This window comes from Talpa occidentalis, unplaced genomic scaffold (genome assembly GCF_014898055.3).
Source record: "Talpa occidentalis isolate TD23 unplaced genomic scaffold, MPIMG_talOcc4v2.1 talOcc4.14, whole genome shotgun sequence".
NCBI classification, from domain to species: Eukaryota; Metazoa; Chordata; class Mammalia; order Eulipotyphla; family Talpidae; genus Talpa; species Talpa occidentalis.
The window spans coordinates 80,561,666-80,576,849 of record NW_023601433.1 but is presented as its reverse complement, the minus strand read 5'-3'; the positions used below and the strand labels follow the sequence as shown (position 1 = coordinate 80,576,849).

At 47.1% G+C, this 15,184-nt stretch overlaps 1 protein-coding gene across 3 annotated transcripts in view; it reads right to left on the bottom strand.

The window, feature by feature from the left end:
- Positions 1–3,297: 3,297 nt before the first annotated feature.
- Positions 3,298–15,184, bottom strand: part of VSIG10 (V-set and immunoglobulin domain containing 10) — a 30,894-nt gene continuing 19,007 nt past the window's right edge. For 2 of the 3 annotated variants that reach the window (XM_037511087.2, XM_054695308.1), the window contains 5 exons: positions 11,096–11,389; positions 8,342–8,452; positions 8,045–8,060; positions 6,132–6,343; positions 3,298–5,373 (listed from right to left, as the gene is read on the bottom strand). In XM_037511087.2, coding sequence (XP_037366984.1) covers positions 5,318–5,373; positions 6,132–6,343; positions 8,045–8,060; positions 8,342–8,452; positions 11,096–11,389 — 689 coding nt within the window. In that variant the 3' untranslated portion in view covers positions 3,298–5,317. The remainder of the gene's footprint in view (positions 5,374–6,131; positions 6,344–8,044; positions 8,061–8,341; positions 8,453–11,095; positions 11,390–15,184) is intronic. The other variant, XM_054695307.1, reaches the window with a different exon arrangement.

Here is a 15,184-nt window from a genome sequence, read left to right as displayed (position 1 = left end):
CCCGTCACATGGCGGCGGGCGCGGGCGGGGCGCGGGGGCGGGGCCGGGGGCGCCGGCGGGCGGGGGGGGCGCGCGGGAAGGCGCCGGAAGGCGGCGCGGGGCTGCGGGGAGCGCGGCGGGGCGGGGGGGCCGTGGACAGAATAAAATGCGGGAGGGGGCGCGGGCTGAGGGGACACCAGGGTGAACGGGGCTGAATAAAGCGCGGGGAGGGGCGCGGGCTGAGGGGACACCGGGGTGAACGGGGCTGAATAAAGCGCGGGGAGGGGGCGCGGGCTGAGGGGAAACCGGGGTGAACGGGGCTGAATAAAGCGCGGGGAGGGGGCGCGGGCTGAGGGGAAACCGGGGTGAACGGGGCTGAATAAAGCGCGGGAGGGGGCGCGGGCTGAGGGGAAACCGGGGTGAACGGGGCTGAATAAAGCGCGGGGAGGGGGCGCGGGGCTGAGGGGAAACCGGGGTGAACGGGGCTGAATAAAGCGCGGGGCTGAGGGGAAACGGGGGTGAACGGGGCTGAATAAAGCGCGCGGAGGGGGCGCGGGGCTGAGGGGAAACCGGGGTGAATAAAGCGCGCGGAGGGGGCGCGGGCTGAGGGGACGCGGCGGGGTGGGGGTAGGTGGACGCAGGTGGGATAAAAATTGGAGGGGGGATGGCGGTGGACGCCGGCAGGATAAAATCGGGGTGGGGGGAGCTGAGGAGAAGCAGGCAGGGGGCGGTTTGGTGAATGCGCGAAAAAATGGGGGAAGGAGGTGGACGCCGGTGGGATAAAGACGGGGTCGGGGAAATGGAGGTCAACGCGGACAGGATAGAACGCGGGTAGGATATAAACGGGAGGGGTGGGGGGTGTGTGCCGGAGCGGAACTGAGAGAAAACGGGGTTTGGGGGAGGCGGTGCGAGAGCCGGTCAAACGCTTCCCCCTCCCGGCATCAGGTGAAACAGGGCTGGGAAAACGGGGTGAATGGGCGTGGGGGTGAAATCCCGAGTTCCTTAGAGGGGAGCTGAGGGGGAACTGGGAGCAAAGGGAACTCGAGTCGGCTATTAGCTGCGGGGGGGTGGGGGTCGATGGGTTAAAAAAAGGTGGGGGGTGGGAACGGGGGAGCAGGGTTGAGGGAAAAAAAGAGGGGGCACCGCTAATGGGAGAAGCGGGGAGCCAAGAAGACCCGGGGTGGGGTGGGTGGGACTGGGAGAAACAAGGTGGGAACCAGGTGAAAACACTGGGGAGCAGTCGGAAGGAGACCGTGGGATAAAAATGAGAACCTGAAGGAACTGGGGGATTTGGGAGAATGGGTTTGGGGGTCAGAGAACACCTGGTCCGAGAGGAAATGCTGAGGCTGGAAAATAAAACTGGGGGGGACATGAGGACCCGGTGCACCAGAGGTTGGACGGGCGCAGAGGTGGAGACCAACAGAAGCTGGTGATAAAAGGTGGGCCAGCTGGTGATAAAACGCAGACCAGATAAAGAATAACCCGGTGGGAAATGCAACAAGCCAAGGTTAAAATAGGCAGTGAGAAAGGGGGAGATCAAAAACGTGGGGGCCCAAAACTGGGCAGGCTAAGTAAACATGGAGGGGACATGAGCAGCCAGAGGCCAGAGAGGGTGGGTAAGGAGCTCCTGAACAGGAAGGAACAGAAGTGAAAACAGGTAAAATGGGGGGTGGGGGGAGGCCCAAAAAACAGGCTTGTATTATATGAAACAGACATTGAAATGGAGGGGCTGGGTTAGAAAGAAGATGGGAAACTGGGTTTAAGGGAGAGAGCAAGAGTTTGATGAGAAGGAAAAGGAGGTTAAAATGGGGCAGCTGTGATTGAACAGCCGGGTGCTTGGAGAGAAACAGATAAAGGGCAGGGAACAGGCACGAGGAATGCAACTGAGCCAGTCCACCTGGGCAGTGGAGTGCGACACTGTGGGGACCAGGGTTAGCTGGGCCCAGAGAGAAACCCCACAGTCACCAGCAGCTACGGGGCAGCTGACAAACTGCCTGTGCCCACAGTCCACTAATTCTGACACCTATCCCAGCTCTTTCATGTGGGAAGCACCGGCTGATGCCAAAGACAAGTGTTAGAGGATAGGCAGGTAGAAAAAAAAAAAAGGAAGAACAAGTTTCTCTCTCGGGGAGCTTAGGCAAAGCGAGGGTGTCTCAGTAGGCGGATCTACAAGTTACAAAAAATGGCGAGGCGGACGGTATCACTACCAATATTGGGAAAGCTATTAAAACAAATTGTGGGAGGCAAATCTTGTTTCCCCATAGCGCTGTCTTGAACCCCTGTGCCACCAGGGAGGCCCCTCCCTAAATCTTTGTTTACTAATAAGGTCTAAATCAATATCATTGAAGCATTTATTTAAAAATAACTTTATTCCAGAATCTTTTTTAGAAAATCCATTTTATAACCTCAGAACCATTTTTTTTCCTAAACCACCCCTATGCCAATACTAAAATGTAAATAATGCAGAGGTGTCTGCTTATTTTTCTTGCAGCACATCCTAGCCAGTCCCATGGTGAGAAATATCATCGGTTGGCACTTATTGCATCATGATAGATCTTCCCCAGCAAGGATAAATTTCCAGGTCCTAGTGCATGGGTGATGGAAATTTTTTGATCATGCATTTTCCTGCTGCAGTGACAGAGCCTGTATGTGCTTGTGAGAACGGAAACTACTATCAAAGCCACAGGATTGTGGGACACCCTTCCCCAATATCTAACAGGTTTTGAGGAAACACGTAATAGCCCTGAAGTTTTTATATGTTCCTTGTTCTGATAAGGCGAACTCCTCCTGGTCTCTAGAGTTCAGGATGTATTCAAGTAAGACTTTTTCAAAGCAGAATGTGACAAGTTGGACTTTGCAACACTAAGCCTGCTAACTGTGGACTTGGGAAATGGGTCATTTTAAAGGAGAAAAGCCCTAGTTCTTTAAAAATCCTAAAAACTTGGAGACCCCCCCCCCAGGACCTAGCTCTTAACTGACCCAGACATGTTAATGTTCATACAGGGCCCAAACATAAGTGAGGGCAGTCACCGCTCAACCGCAAAAGGGGTTAATGTATTTCCCAAAGAGACCTTGAAACTCCCACTTGCTACTGGAAAAACCCTGCCTCTCCTATCATCAGGTGTATTCACAAGAGAAGAGGAAGCTGTGGAAAGCATCTCAGTGGTGCTGTAGATCCTTCACTGCATTCCCAGCCAGGATGTCCCCCTGCATTTCTTTTTTTTTGTTTGTTTGTTTTGTTTATACATGCACTGGGTACAGTCAGAAGCGCGGGAGGGTGAGAGAATTCACCAGAGCCAGAGCGGGGAGCAGAGCAGGCAGAAGGACCGAAGTACACTGCTGAGGGGAGCAGCGGGCGGCACGAGAGGTCCGCGCGCCATGTGGGACCCTCCTCAGGTGGCCAGGGAGCAGCCGGGGATCGAACCAGCGCCGCAGAGGTCGCCGGCAGCTTCGCAACCCAGCGCTCAACCACTGCGCCACCGGGGAGGCCATCTTTTTTGAAATATAGTTGCCTCTGCACAAAGGATTCTCAAATTCAGGAACTATTAATCATGGAACATTCTAAAGAGACTAGGTCTGTATTCAGTAACTTTAAAAGCCACCGGTCTAAAAGTACTCCCTTTGGAAAGGATACTCCCTTAGACTGGGTAGAGTGGTTAAGTACATGAGGTACAGAGCAGCAAGAGACCCAATAATGAGACCTGCAGTTCACAGCTAGTCCTGAGGGGTGCAAAGTACAGCCAGCTCCCCAGTATTCTGATGGGTGGGGGGACAGACGACAGGGCTTACTTTTAGTAACTTGCTCAGCCCCTAGTCCCTTCATCCAAGAAAAGCACATCTCCCCCAATCACACCTGCAGGTTAACCGTGCACACAACCGACTTCTCATCTTAGGAATCTCAGTCCTTGTTATTGGAGAAGTAAAGTTCTAGGTATGGCCCATCTGAGCAAGATATGCAACATTAAGGAGTGTAAATTCAAGTCAGATTTTCATGTTTAGCACACAGCTTCTGCACCATTATAAGTCCCTGACATTTAAGAGGTTTGGATAAAAGCCAGGGAAAAAAACTCTACACTGTACAAGGATCTAATGCATCAGCAGCTAAATGCTCATCAATGTGTTATTTTCATTAGATATTGAGTATTACTGATCAGTGCATCTTCATAATCCTTAAGAAGCAGGAAGGAAATAAATTTTTCCATTCCTATTTCCAAGATGGAGACACAGGCCAGAGGAACTGGTCTGCCCAAGGAGGACTTAATCCCCAGACACTCGGGTATAAAACATTTCTCCTGCTTTCCTTCAAAGCCTCAGGAGAAAGGCAGAATGGGGAGGCTGAATACTGATAGTGCAACACCTAAAAGGCTTCTGTATAAACACAAAACTGCAAAGTGTGAGGTTCTATTGAAAGGCACTTCCTCTTGTTAGCCCCCACCTCATTAGAAAGAATGATACCTTCAAGGAAGCAAAAATCATTCAGGAGAGCTCTGAGAATGCCCTCATCTGAAACCATCCTACAAAGAAAAATAAAAGGCCCAGGCAGCGGCTGGTAACTTACAGGTGAGGGGTTTTCTTCCAGGAGGGCAGGCGAAGGCAAAGAGACCTAACATTCCACTGAGATGCTTATACATCCCAAAGGTCCTTGTATTGTCCCCACCACGACCCTGTAAGGTAGTGTGATTTCACCTCTTACATAGATAAGAAAATCAAGGCCCCAAACAGAGACAGAGCAACTTGCCCAAGTCCACGAAACAAGCAGCAGGACTCAGATTCCAGTTTGGGTGGTTCTGGCTCCAAAACCAAACACACTGCCATTGTCTGACCACTGTGGCTCACGAGCAGCTCTTTCTCTTTTCCAGGGGCTCTTCCATCATTTGTCTGGCTCCTCAGCCCATCTGGGACGTGATAAAGGAAGCGGCCTTATCACCCCACACTATTCCCTCGTGTGCACACTACTCCCTCGTGTGCTGGGGCAAGCTGGTTACAGACCTTTAAGAGTGGCAAAGGGCACTGAGGTCAAGTGCACTCCCCACTCCAAACAGATGTCAGTCACATGGATGAAGTCAGAAATCACAGAGAGTTGGGGGGCACACCGAACACACTGCCCATTCCCAAAGCTTTTTAACATTATTGAAAAAACTTAGAGCAAAATGAAACCAATTTTTAAAAAAGGAAGGAAATTTCTGTGTGTGTGTGTGTGTGTCCTTTTTGCTGAAAGCCCCAAGCCATTGTAAGCCCTCAGGTAGGGGTGCTAAGTCAAGTCAAAGCAGAATAAAAAGCTCATCTTCAACGTAGCTTCCCAAGCTTGTAAGAGGACGATGAAGTGCAGTTCTTTTCTTCAAACCGGCCTGTCGTCGTCTTGAACCGTGTCACTCTGCTGCTCACCGCTGTCGTCTGTACAGGAGGGAATAGACCCATCCCTGAGCAATCTCAACAGACGTGACTGTACGTACGTCCATCAGCCTTTAACGTAATTGTCCTGATTTCCTGGTTCTTTACTGGTGAGCCCTGGATTTGCATTTCATGGAGGAGCAAATGCAGCTGGGTGTGTTTCCCTTTATACCTGTGCTTTCCACTCAGAACCCTCCAGACACCCAGGTGCTGTCTACCGGTCACATTCTTGGCTCACAGCACCCCCTCACCTGGAATGCCTCCTCTCCTTTCTGTTTATCCAAGCTCAACTCTCCTTCAAGACTCACCTCACATCTGCTTCTTCCATAAAACTTTTGCTGACCAACATACCCCCTCAAGGTTCTTGTCTTCCCCGTGGTTCTGTGATTTTTTAATGTAGCATTTATCAGTCAATTAGTCAAATTGCTCCTTGCAACAGCTCTGCTACTGCTCTCAAAATGTTGGTTAAATCTTACTTCCATTTTCATTTCCCCCACATTTTACTCTGTTCCCCCTAACTGGTTTAGTAACGCCCCCTGCATGCAGGAATTACCAATCTTTCTTCTCTAGCCTGCAGCAGGCCTTGATAAATATTCATCAGTTTCACTGTTGTACCAGCAGTTGACAGCAGGCTCTGAGGTTTTAGGTTAACCTTGAACTATCTTCCTCAGCCTTTAACAAACCAAATTCGCCCTTTAGAGATTTGCTACTGGGAAGCTCACGGCAACCTAGCAGAGCTCCTTTAAGGGAAAGGCACTTACCTTGCAGCGCCTGCAGTCCATTGCCCATTTGTTCTATGTTCCCGTTGACCAGGGCGGTCACTCTGTGAATGTGGCTGTGCTTTTGAACTTCTTTCGGCAACTCCACCCTCTCGTTTGCTTCCTCTTCCTCCTCTTCTGCAACATCTTTCTCCTCTTCCACCTCCTCCTCTTCCGAGTCCACCAAAACCATGACATCACCCATGTCTTGCCTCCTAGTTTCCAAAGGGGGGGAAATAATCAAGAAGATATCCTCTCTTTTTCCAACTTCAGCATTCCCTAAGTAGGAAACACTAGATCCTTTGCAACCCTTTTCGTAACATGACAAATTCTTCAAGCACTCAACTTGGCTTTGGGGCCTGACAGTGCAATTGTAACCACTCAAGAGATACTGCCACACACAACACCCCACCTCAGCCCTGTTCCTTAAGTAGATGACTCTTATCCTAAGCATCCACCACTTCAATCCCCCTCCTTCAACACCCCTCCTCTGTTCCTTTCCTGAAATGCCCTTATTTCTGCTCCACCACTGAAATTTCTCTTTCTTCTCATTATTTAAAACCCAGGTAAAAAATTCCTCTCCTTCCCCCTGAAGCCCCAAACTACCATTGCATTTGGAATCCATGCCCAGCTCTTAGTTTATTGCTAGTTTTGCCTGGCCAGCTATAATACACATTTCTTAAGGAAGAATACATGCAATGGTCCAGTCACAGTCCTAAAAGCATTACATTCTCCTGTAATCATCACAGCCCTCCTCTGAAACAAATGACAAGATTCAGAGAGACTCAGGGGTCTTCCATTAGCACAGGACTTAGGAATAGTGGAGCATCCAGGTCTACTAATTCCAACACCTTTTTCCACAGTGACTTCCTGTGAGGAATAAGCCTGGGGAGTGACAGACTCACTGAGAGAATGGCCCTGAAATAAAGGGCAGTGAAAGTAATGTCTTCCCATGGAAGATGGCCCCGATGACAGCCCATCATTTTGAGTAGGAAATGAGGACTGTTTTTCCATAGGGTCACAAAGAAGAGTTCTGCATTCCCACCCAGAATCTCCTTAGGAAATGAAACACACAAATTCTATTTAGTAACTTTGCCTCTACTTTGGGGACAAGGCTTCTAAGCCTGCTCAAGACTAGTCTTCCAAAACATGCTATAAGACTACGTCTTGTTGGGCCTCCCTGGTGACGCAGCGGTTGAGCGCTGGGTTGCGAAGCTGTCCGCGGTCTCTGCGGCACCGGTTCGATCCCCGGCTGCTCCCCGGCCACCGGAGGAGGGTCCCGCATGGCGTGCAGGCCTCTCCTGCCGCCCGCTGCTCCCCTCAGCAGTGTGCTTCGGTCCTTCTGCCTATTCTGCTCCCCACTCTGGCTCTGGTGAATTCTCTCACCCTCCCGTGCTTCTGACTGTACCTAGTGCTTGTATAAATAAATAAATCTTTAAAAAAAAAAAAAAAAAAAAAGACTACGTCTTGTTTTTCCTTTTAGTTCTGTTTAGAAAGTTAGAAAAACTAAATGCATGAGTGACTGGGCTCAACACATACACACTGTCTTTATGCCCCAATGGCAGCCCAGCAATGTGCCCACCCTGAGGTCTGGCATTGCCAAAAGAGCAGACTTTGGATCAGTCAGACCTGGATCTGATGCAGGCACTGCTGTTTACTCCTCAGAGGAGCTTGTCAAAATCACTTTACTGAGCCTCCATCTTCTTGTCTGGAACATGGAGATGCTACTACCACTCGAGAGAGTATATGAAAGGCTTCATATGTGCCTAACTAGCCCAGGATCTGATATGTGGTGGGTCAGCAGTCGTGGTTACTTATTATTCTTATGAAAGGAAACGAACAGCAGTAAAGACAGATTCATGGAAATGCTGTTTTGTTTTTTTTTTTTTTTTTAATTGAGTGCAGGGAAAACTCACCTGAAAGTGCGTCCCACTGAGGGGAGAAAGGAAAAAAAAATTAATATCCAATAACATCCACTTCAGCTCATAAAAGTTTTTAATCAATCTCCCATTTACAAAAGAACGGACACAAAACTGACCCAAACGTGAAAGAAATCAGGGTGTTCAAGAATGGTATGTGGGTGCTTCATGACTGTACACCTGGACCCAAGGAGGAAGCCTATGGAAAGGGACTTCAGGTAGGAGCATAACAGGGCTTTCCTTTCCCCAGCAAGAAGCCAGAAAGAAAAGCAGGGCCACCCAAGAAGTTCATACCTTTCCAGCAGAACATGGGGCTGTAATACAAAATAAGCCCTGAGATGATGGCCAGTCCCAGCAGAAGAAGGCTTACGATAGTTCCCACAATTCCCCCGATGTTTACAGGTTCTACAAAGACAAATCACACCATTGGCAAGTCCACTGCTAACACATGCAACTAAGAGAATCCTTCCCGCCTCCACTGTGTGGGTCAAAGTCTTATCTTGACAAGGCATGTGACCTCTCTGTAAAGTATGATAGTTATCTCATCTCCTTCCCTCAGACAGTGGGAATCAAATGAAGCATGTGATACAAAAGTACACTGGAAAGTTAAAATCTCTGTGTCCACCACACGTCATGACGATTTATCAGAGTATGGTAATTAAGAGTATGAATTAACGGTGACACAAATAAACAGTGATCAATGGAACTGAATAGAGAATCCAAAAACAGACCACACATAAAAGAAAACTCGATATATGAGATTTTAGTGATTAAAAAGAGGGAACTATTGGAGAGTGGTGTTGTAACAAGTGGTTATCCAAATTGGCCTGGGAAGTGGGTCGGGGAGGTGCAGAGAAAGTCGATCCCCACCTCACACCGTTCACAAATATCCATTTTAGATGGATTAAAGATTTAAACTGCACAAGGCAAAATGTTGAATTTTAGAAGAAAATGTAAGAGAATATCTTTGTGACCATGGGATAAACATGGACCTTTCAGGAAATTCTTACAAACTGCTAATGAGTCATAAAATCAACATTAAAGTAAAAATGTTTGCTAGTCAAAGGAGACCATAAAGTAAAAAAACAACAAACTGAAAGGAGATATTTGTGACACCCAAAGGTTTCCAGGAATTAGTATGTGGAATCTCTAAAGAATGCCTATAAATCTAAGAAAAAGGGGGGAAATGTCAAAAGACAAGTGTTTCACAAAAGGAACATAAATAGCATATAAACATATGAAACAATGCTCAACTTTATTAATAACCAGCTAAATTCAAAGTAGAGCCACACCTAGATTCCATTTATTTTTTTAAAAATCTTATTTATTTATGGATACAAGAGCCGGGGTGTAGGCCAGAGGTGTGGGGTGGGGGGAGGGCGGAGGGGGAACAAGAGGATTTACTAGAGACAGAGTGGGGAACAGAACAGGCATATCTACTGAGACACACTGCTGAGGGTGAGTCAGGAGAGGTCTGCTGTGCCATGTGGGTCAGCTCCCTGGCCAGGGATAGAACTCATGCTGCAGTGGCTGCGGATAGCTTCATAATGCTGAGACTTAACCCCTTTCACCATGAAGGAGGCCCACCTAGATTCCATTTAAAACCTACTTGATGGGCAAACATCACATAGTCTGTAGGTGAAAATGCAGAACAATGTGACTCTCACAGACTGTTAAGAATGGAAATTGGTAAAACTACTTTGGAAAAGAACTTGGTGGCTACTTCATAAAGATAAAAATGTTCATAACCTATAACCCTTCATTTTTACTCAGTGTAAATTTCCTAGATAAATATTTGCCTAGGAAACTGGTGTATATAGGTACACAGGAACTGGGTAAAAGATCTCACAGCAATGGTGTTGATCACAACAAAATCAGAAACCACATAAACATCCATCAGCAAGAAAATCAGTAACCCAGGAGCCTCCCTGGTGGCACAGAGATTAAAGTCTCAGTGCTATCAAGCAATCGCCAGCCACTGTGGATACCTGGGGAGGGAGCTGGTCTGTCACATGGCACGGCAAACCTCTCCTGTCTTACCTGCTGCTCCCCTCAGCAGTGTATTTCAGTAGATCCACCTGTTCTGCTCCCCACTCTGTCACTGGTGAATCCTCTCAAGCCCCGCTCCATACCTCTGGCTTACACCCCAGTTCTTGTATGTACAAATAAATAAAAATAAATTTTTTAAAAAATCAGTAACTCAGTTGCAGAATAGTGACACAATGGAAAATTATATAGTGATAAGGAGGGATGAAGTAGAATTATACATGTTGGCATAAATAAATGCTGCAAACAATGTGGAATGAAAGCCAGTCACAAAAGACTACATTTATGTGGTAACAGCCATTTTTGAAACTCTTAAATAAAACCAAATAATAAATTATTTAGAAATGTATATTTGTGTAGTAACATTTTTCTTAAATAAAACATGAAGTTCAGGACAGTGGTTACTTTTTTCAGGGGCCCAGGATGAGACTAGACAGGGGGCCAAAGGCAGGATTGCCAGATACAATACAGTATGCCAGTTAAATTTGGGTTTCAGAGAAGCAACGGATAACTTTTTAGAATAAGCATATCCAATGGAATATTGGGACATACATATGCTATGTATGCTTGTTTTTCTGAAACGCAAAGGTAAGTGAATATTCAATGTTTGGTTTTATTTTTTAACTTTTTGTTGTTTTACCAATTTCCATTCTTAACAGAATGGAACATCCCAAATCAGGCCACACTGTGAAGATAAGCCACTTCAGCAATGCTGGGGTGTTTTATATCTTAAGTGGGATGGTAGATTCTTGAAGGTTCTTTTTGGCATTATTCCTCACAACTTTAATTTGAGGTTACTTATTTTTAAGTTTTTTTTGTCCCTGTGCAAATGTTAGGGGTTTAGGACTAAGCAATAAGTTTTCCTATCCACCTTGTCAAGGCAGACAGTTGTGCCTTCTCCAAGTTGGCAGTGGCCCACATGCAGGGAAGCACCAAGTTGTCTGGCTGCTGGTGCCAGGTCTTCTGAACCTCTACAGCCTCCTCCTTTGGGACCTCACTCACCTTTCACACTTAGCCAGATGTCCACCTCTCTCAACCCAACGGGGTTCTCAGCCCGGCAGACATAGTAGCCCTCGTCCAGGCCCTGGGAGCAGTTCCGGATGGTGAGGGTGGAGCTCTGACCATTGTGGGTGATGACATAGTGGCTGCTGGGCTGGATGACCACCTCGGGCTGGGTGAGGTTCCTCAGCCACAGGATCTTGGCAGGGGGGTAGGCTCCAGACACTTGGCAGGTAAATGTCACATTGCCCCCCACAAAGCACGTCTTCATGGGCTCAGAGAGAATGGAGGGGCTCCCTGGTGATCAGAAGGTGAAAAAAAAAAAAAAAAAAACACCATACAAATATTTAAGGGGATTCCAGCCACAGCCATGGATGATTTCTAGGAATAGTATCTTCTTCTTAACGAAACAACTCCGGGAATTTCTGTACTACAGCTGGTCTTCTGCAATCACTGAATTCAACCTTTACCAAACATTTATGCTAGGTGAGGCAAGGTTATACACCAACCCAACTAGTTCTCACAATAACCCTGTCATTATTCCCATTTTGCAGATGAGGAAACTGAGGCCCAGAGGAAGTACTTACTCAAAATCAAAACTAATAAGTAATGTGACTAGGATTTAGAGTGACCAACTCTCCTGGTTCGCCCAAGACTGAGGGGGTTCCTGAGACATGGACTTTCAGTGCTAAAGAAAATCTTGAACCTGAGTAGCTGGACTCTGGAGTCCATCTTGTTACTTCTTTTTTTTCTCTTTTTTTTTTAAAGATTTATTTATTTTTATACAAGAACGGGGTACAGGCCAGATGCGCGGGAGGGTGAGAGGATTCACCAGACAGAGACAGAGCAGAGAACAGAACAGGCAGACTGACAAAATACACTGCTGAGGGGAGCAGCGGGCGAGACAGGAGAGGTCTGCTGCGTGCCATGTGGGATTCTCACTGGCTGGTGGGGATCGAATCCGCGCTGGAGAGGCTGCGGACAGCCTCATAGCACGGCACTCAACCGCCTGCACCACCAGGGAGGCCATCTTGTTACGCCTATGCCAAAGGCTTCTGTTTATAGCCACATTTAACCATAATTTAAAAATGAGTACACAGATGGGCCTCCCCGGTGGCGCAGCGGTTGAGCGCTGGGTTGCGAAGCTGCCCGCCGCCTCTGCTGCGCTGGTTCGATCCCCGGCTGCTCCCCGGCCACCTGAGGAGGGTCCCACATGGCGCGCAGACCTCTCCTGCCGCCCGCTGCTCCCCTCAGCAGTGTACTTCGGTCCTCCTGCCTGCTCTGCTCCCTGCTCTGGCTCTGGTGAATTCTCTCACCCTCCCGCGCTTCTGACTGTACCCAGTGCATGTATAAATAAACAAACAAACAAACAAATAAATAAAACATGCCTCTATAAAAAAAAAAAAAAATTTAAAAAAAAAAATAAATAAAAAATAAAAATGAGTACACAGGGCCTCCCTGGTGGCGCAGGGGTTAAAGATAGTGCTATCAAGCTACTGCCAGCCACCACAGCACATGGCTGGCCAGGGAGCAACCCACAAGGCACAGCAGACCTCTCCTGACTCACCCGCTACTCCTCTCAGTAGTGAATTTCAGTACATCTGCCTGTTCTGCTCCCCACTCTCTCTGTGAGTCCTCTCACCACCTGCACCTCTGGCTTGCTCATTCCCTAACGAACTTGGTGATCTTGGTTAAGTCAGTTTACACAACATAGTTAGGAGCAAAATACACCAGAAAATTACCTGTAAGGTGCATGGCCCGTTATATTAGCTACACAATAATAAATATTCATATAGAATAAGATGCATAACCCAATAGACAAACAGGGAAGATGTGACAGATAATTCACAGATGATATATAGGGAGCCAAAAAGCATATGAAAATTATCAACCCCAATCTTGATTAGAGAAACCCAAATTAAAGCATTTATACCATATCTTCTTTTTTTTTTTTTTTTTTTTTTTGTGGGACCCTCGCCGGCGGCCAGGGAACGAACCGGCGCTGCAGAGGCTGCGGGCAGCCTCTCAGGCCAGCGCTCAACTGCTGCACCACCAGGGGAGGCCCGCAATTATACCATCTTAATGAACAAATAAAAAAAAAACTAAATAATGATAACACTCAAAGTCTGTGAGCAGAGCAGGAAATGAGTTTTTCTAGAGGGAGTGAGTACTTGTGGGTATAAGGTTTCTTTTTGGGGTGATGGACAAGTTCTGGGATTAGATAGTAGTCATGGCCATATTATATCATAAATATACTTAAAAGTCACTCAATTATACACTGCAAGAGGTGTAATTTAGGAGCTTCTGGGTTGGTGGACATGTTAATGAATACCGGAGGAGTTTGGTGCGTCTAGAGAAGGCATGGGAATTCGGTACCAGTCCGCCATACCTTTCCCTACACATCTCTTCCATGTAGCTAATCCTGAGTCACATCCTTTGTAATACATTGGTGATCTAATGAGTTAAAAATACATAAATAATTTTTAAACTAATAAAATCAGTAAAATAGTGAAGTGTATATTACATGAATTCTCTCTCACTAATAAAATTCCATCTGGTGGAAAACAATGTCGTATCTACAGATGTGACTTACGATGCTGACATATGAGGCTGAATACCTGAGACCTTATATAGTGTTATTAAGCAATGTTACTTCAATAAAAAAAATAAGCTGCAAAGAAATAAAAAAAAATAAATATATATCTTCCTATATGAAAAAAAGAATTTGCACAAAAACCAGTGGGGTGGCTTGGTCCACGGACCAGAGTTTTCAAGCTCCTGCTGCAGTGTAGAAAGCAAGTCTTGGCCTTCCTGTGGCCCAAGGCCAGATACAGCACAAGTGATAGGGGAACTCACAGGGCATGTTTGCTGAATGAGTCAGTGGGAAGGGTCAACCATCTGAATGTCACTTGCTGGGGAAAACAAGCATGTTCTGGCACAGCAGAGCTCATGCTCTCCGTTTAACCTTGGAGGATCATCCTGATAAACTGGTGAGAAAACTCTCACAAGGCCAACAAAACCCCCAGGCACTGGTCCTTGCTTACCCATTTTATTTATTTCCCCAGGCTGTTGTAACAAAGCTTATAAAAGAGATTTATTCTCTCACAGTTCAGAAAGTCAGAAGTCTGAAATCAAAGTGGCAACAGGGTTGATTATTCCTGCAGGCTATCAGGGAGAAACTATCTTGTTTCTCTCTAAGCTTCTGGTGATCAGGAGCATTCCTTGGCCTGCTGATGCATCACTCTAATCTCTGCCTCCCTTGTCAAAGCCCCCCTCAGTGTCTGTGCCCAAATTCCCCATCTCTTATAAAGAGGGATTATATCCACTCTAATCCAGCATGACCACATCTTGATCACATCTGCAAAATCACCCTTAATCTAAATGCAGTCACATCTGCAGATATGGGGGTTAGGAGTTGAACTTATCTCTTGGGGAGATACAGTTGAGCCCACAACACCCAACTTGACTCAAAAGTACTTCACACATGACACTCTGGTTACACTGGCCTTCTCTCAGTTCCTCAAAAGCCAAGGTTGTTTCCCCTGCAGGATCTTTGCATTTGCTGTTCCGTCTGCCAGGAACCCTCAGCCCACACCACCAGCCGGCTACTGCTTGTCCTTCCTATCTCAGTTCAAAATATTACCATCACTAGACCTCCTTGCCCTCCTAGGGGGAAGGGCGCTCTTCCTAGAAAAGACTCTTACACCCTCCATTTTATTCTCCCAATTACCCCTCTCTGAACCTACCTTACTTGTTTTGGGACTTTCTTTTTTTTCTTTTCTTTTCTTTTTTTTTTTAAGATTTATTTGTTTATTTATACAAGCACTGGGTACAGTCAGAAGCGTGGGAGGGTGAGAGGATTCACCAGAGCCAGAGTGGGGAACAGAACAGACAGACTGACGAAATACACTGCTGAGGGGCGCAGCGGGAGGCAGGAGAGGTCTGCGCGCCATGTGGGACCCTGGCCTGCGGCCGGGGATCGAACCAGCACTGCAGAAGCTGTGGGCAACTTCACAGCCCAGCGCTCAACCGCTGTGCCACCAGGGGAGGCCCAGTTTTGGGACTTTCTGTCCTGCTCTCACCCCCATGCCC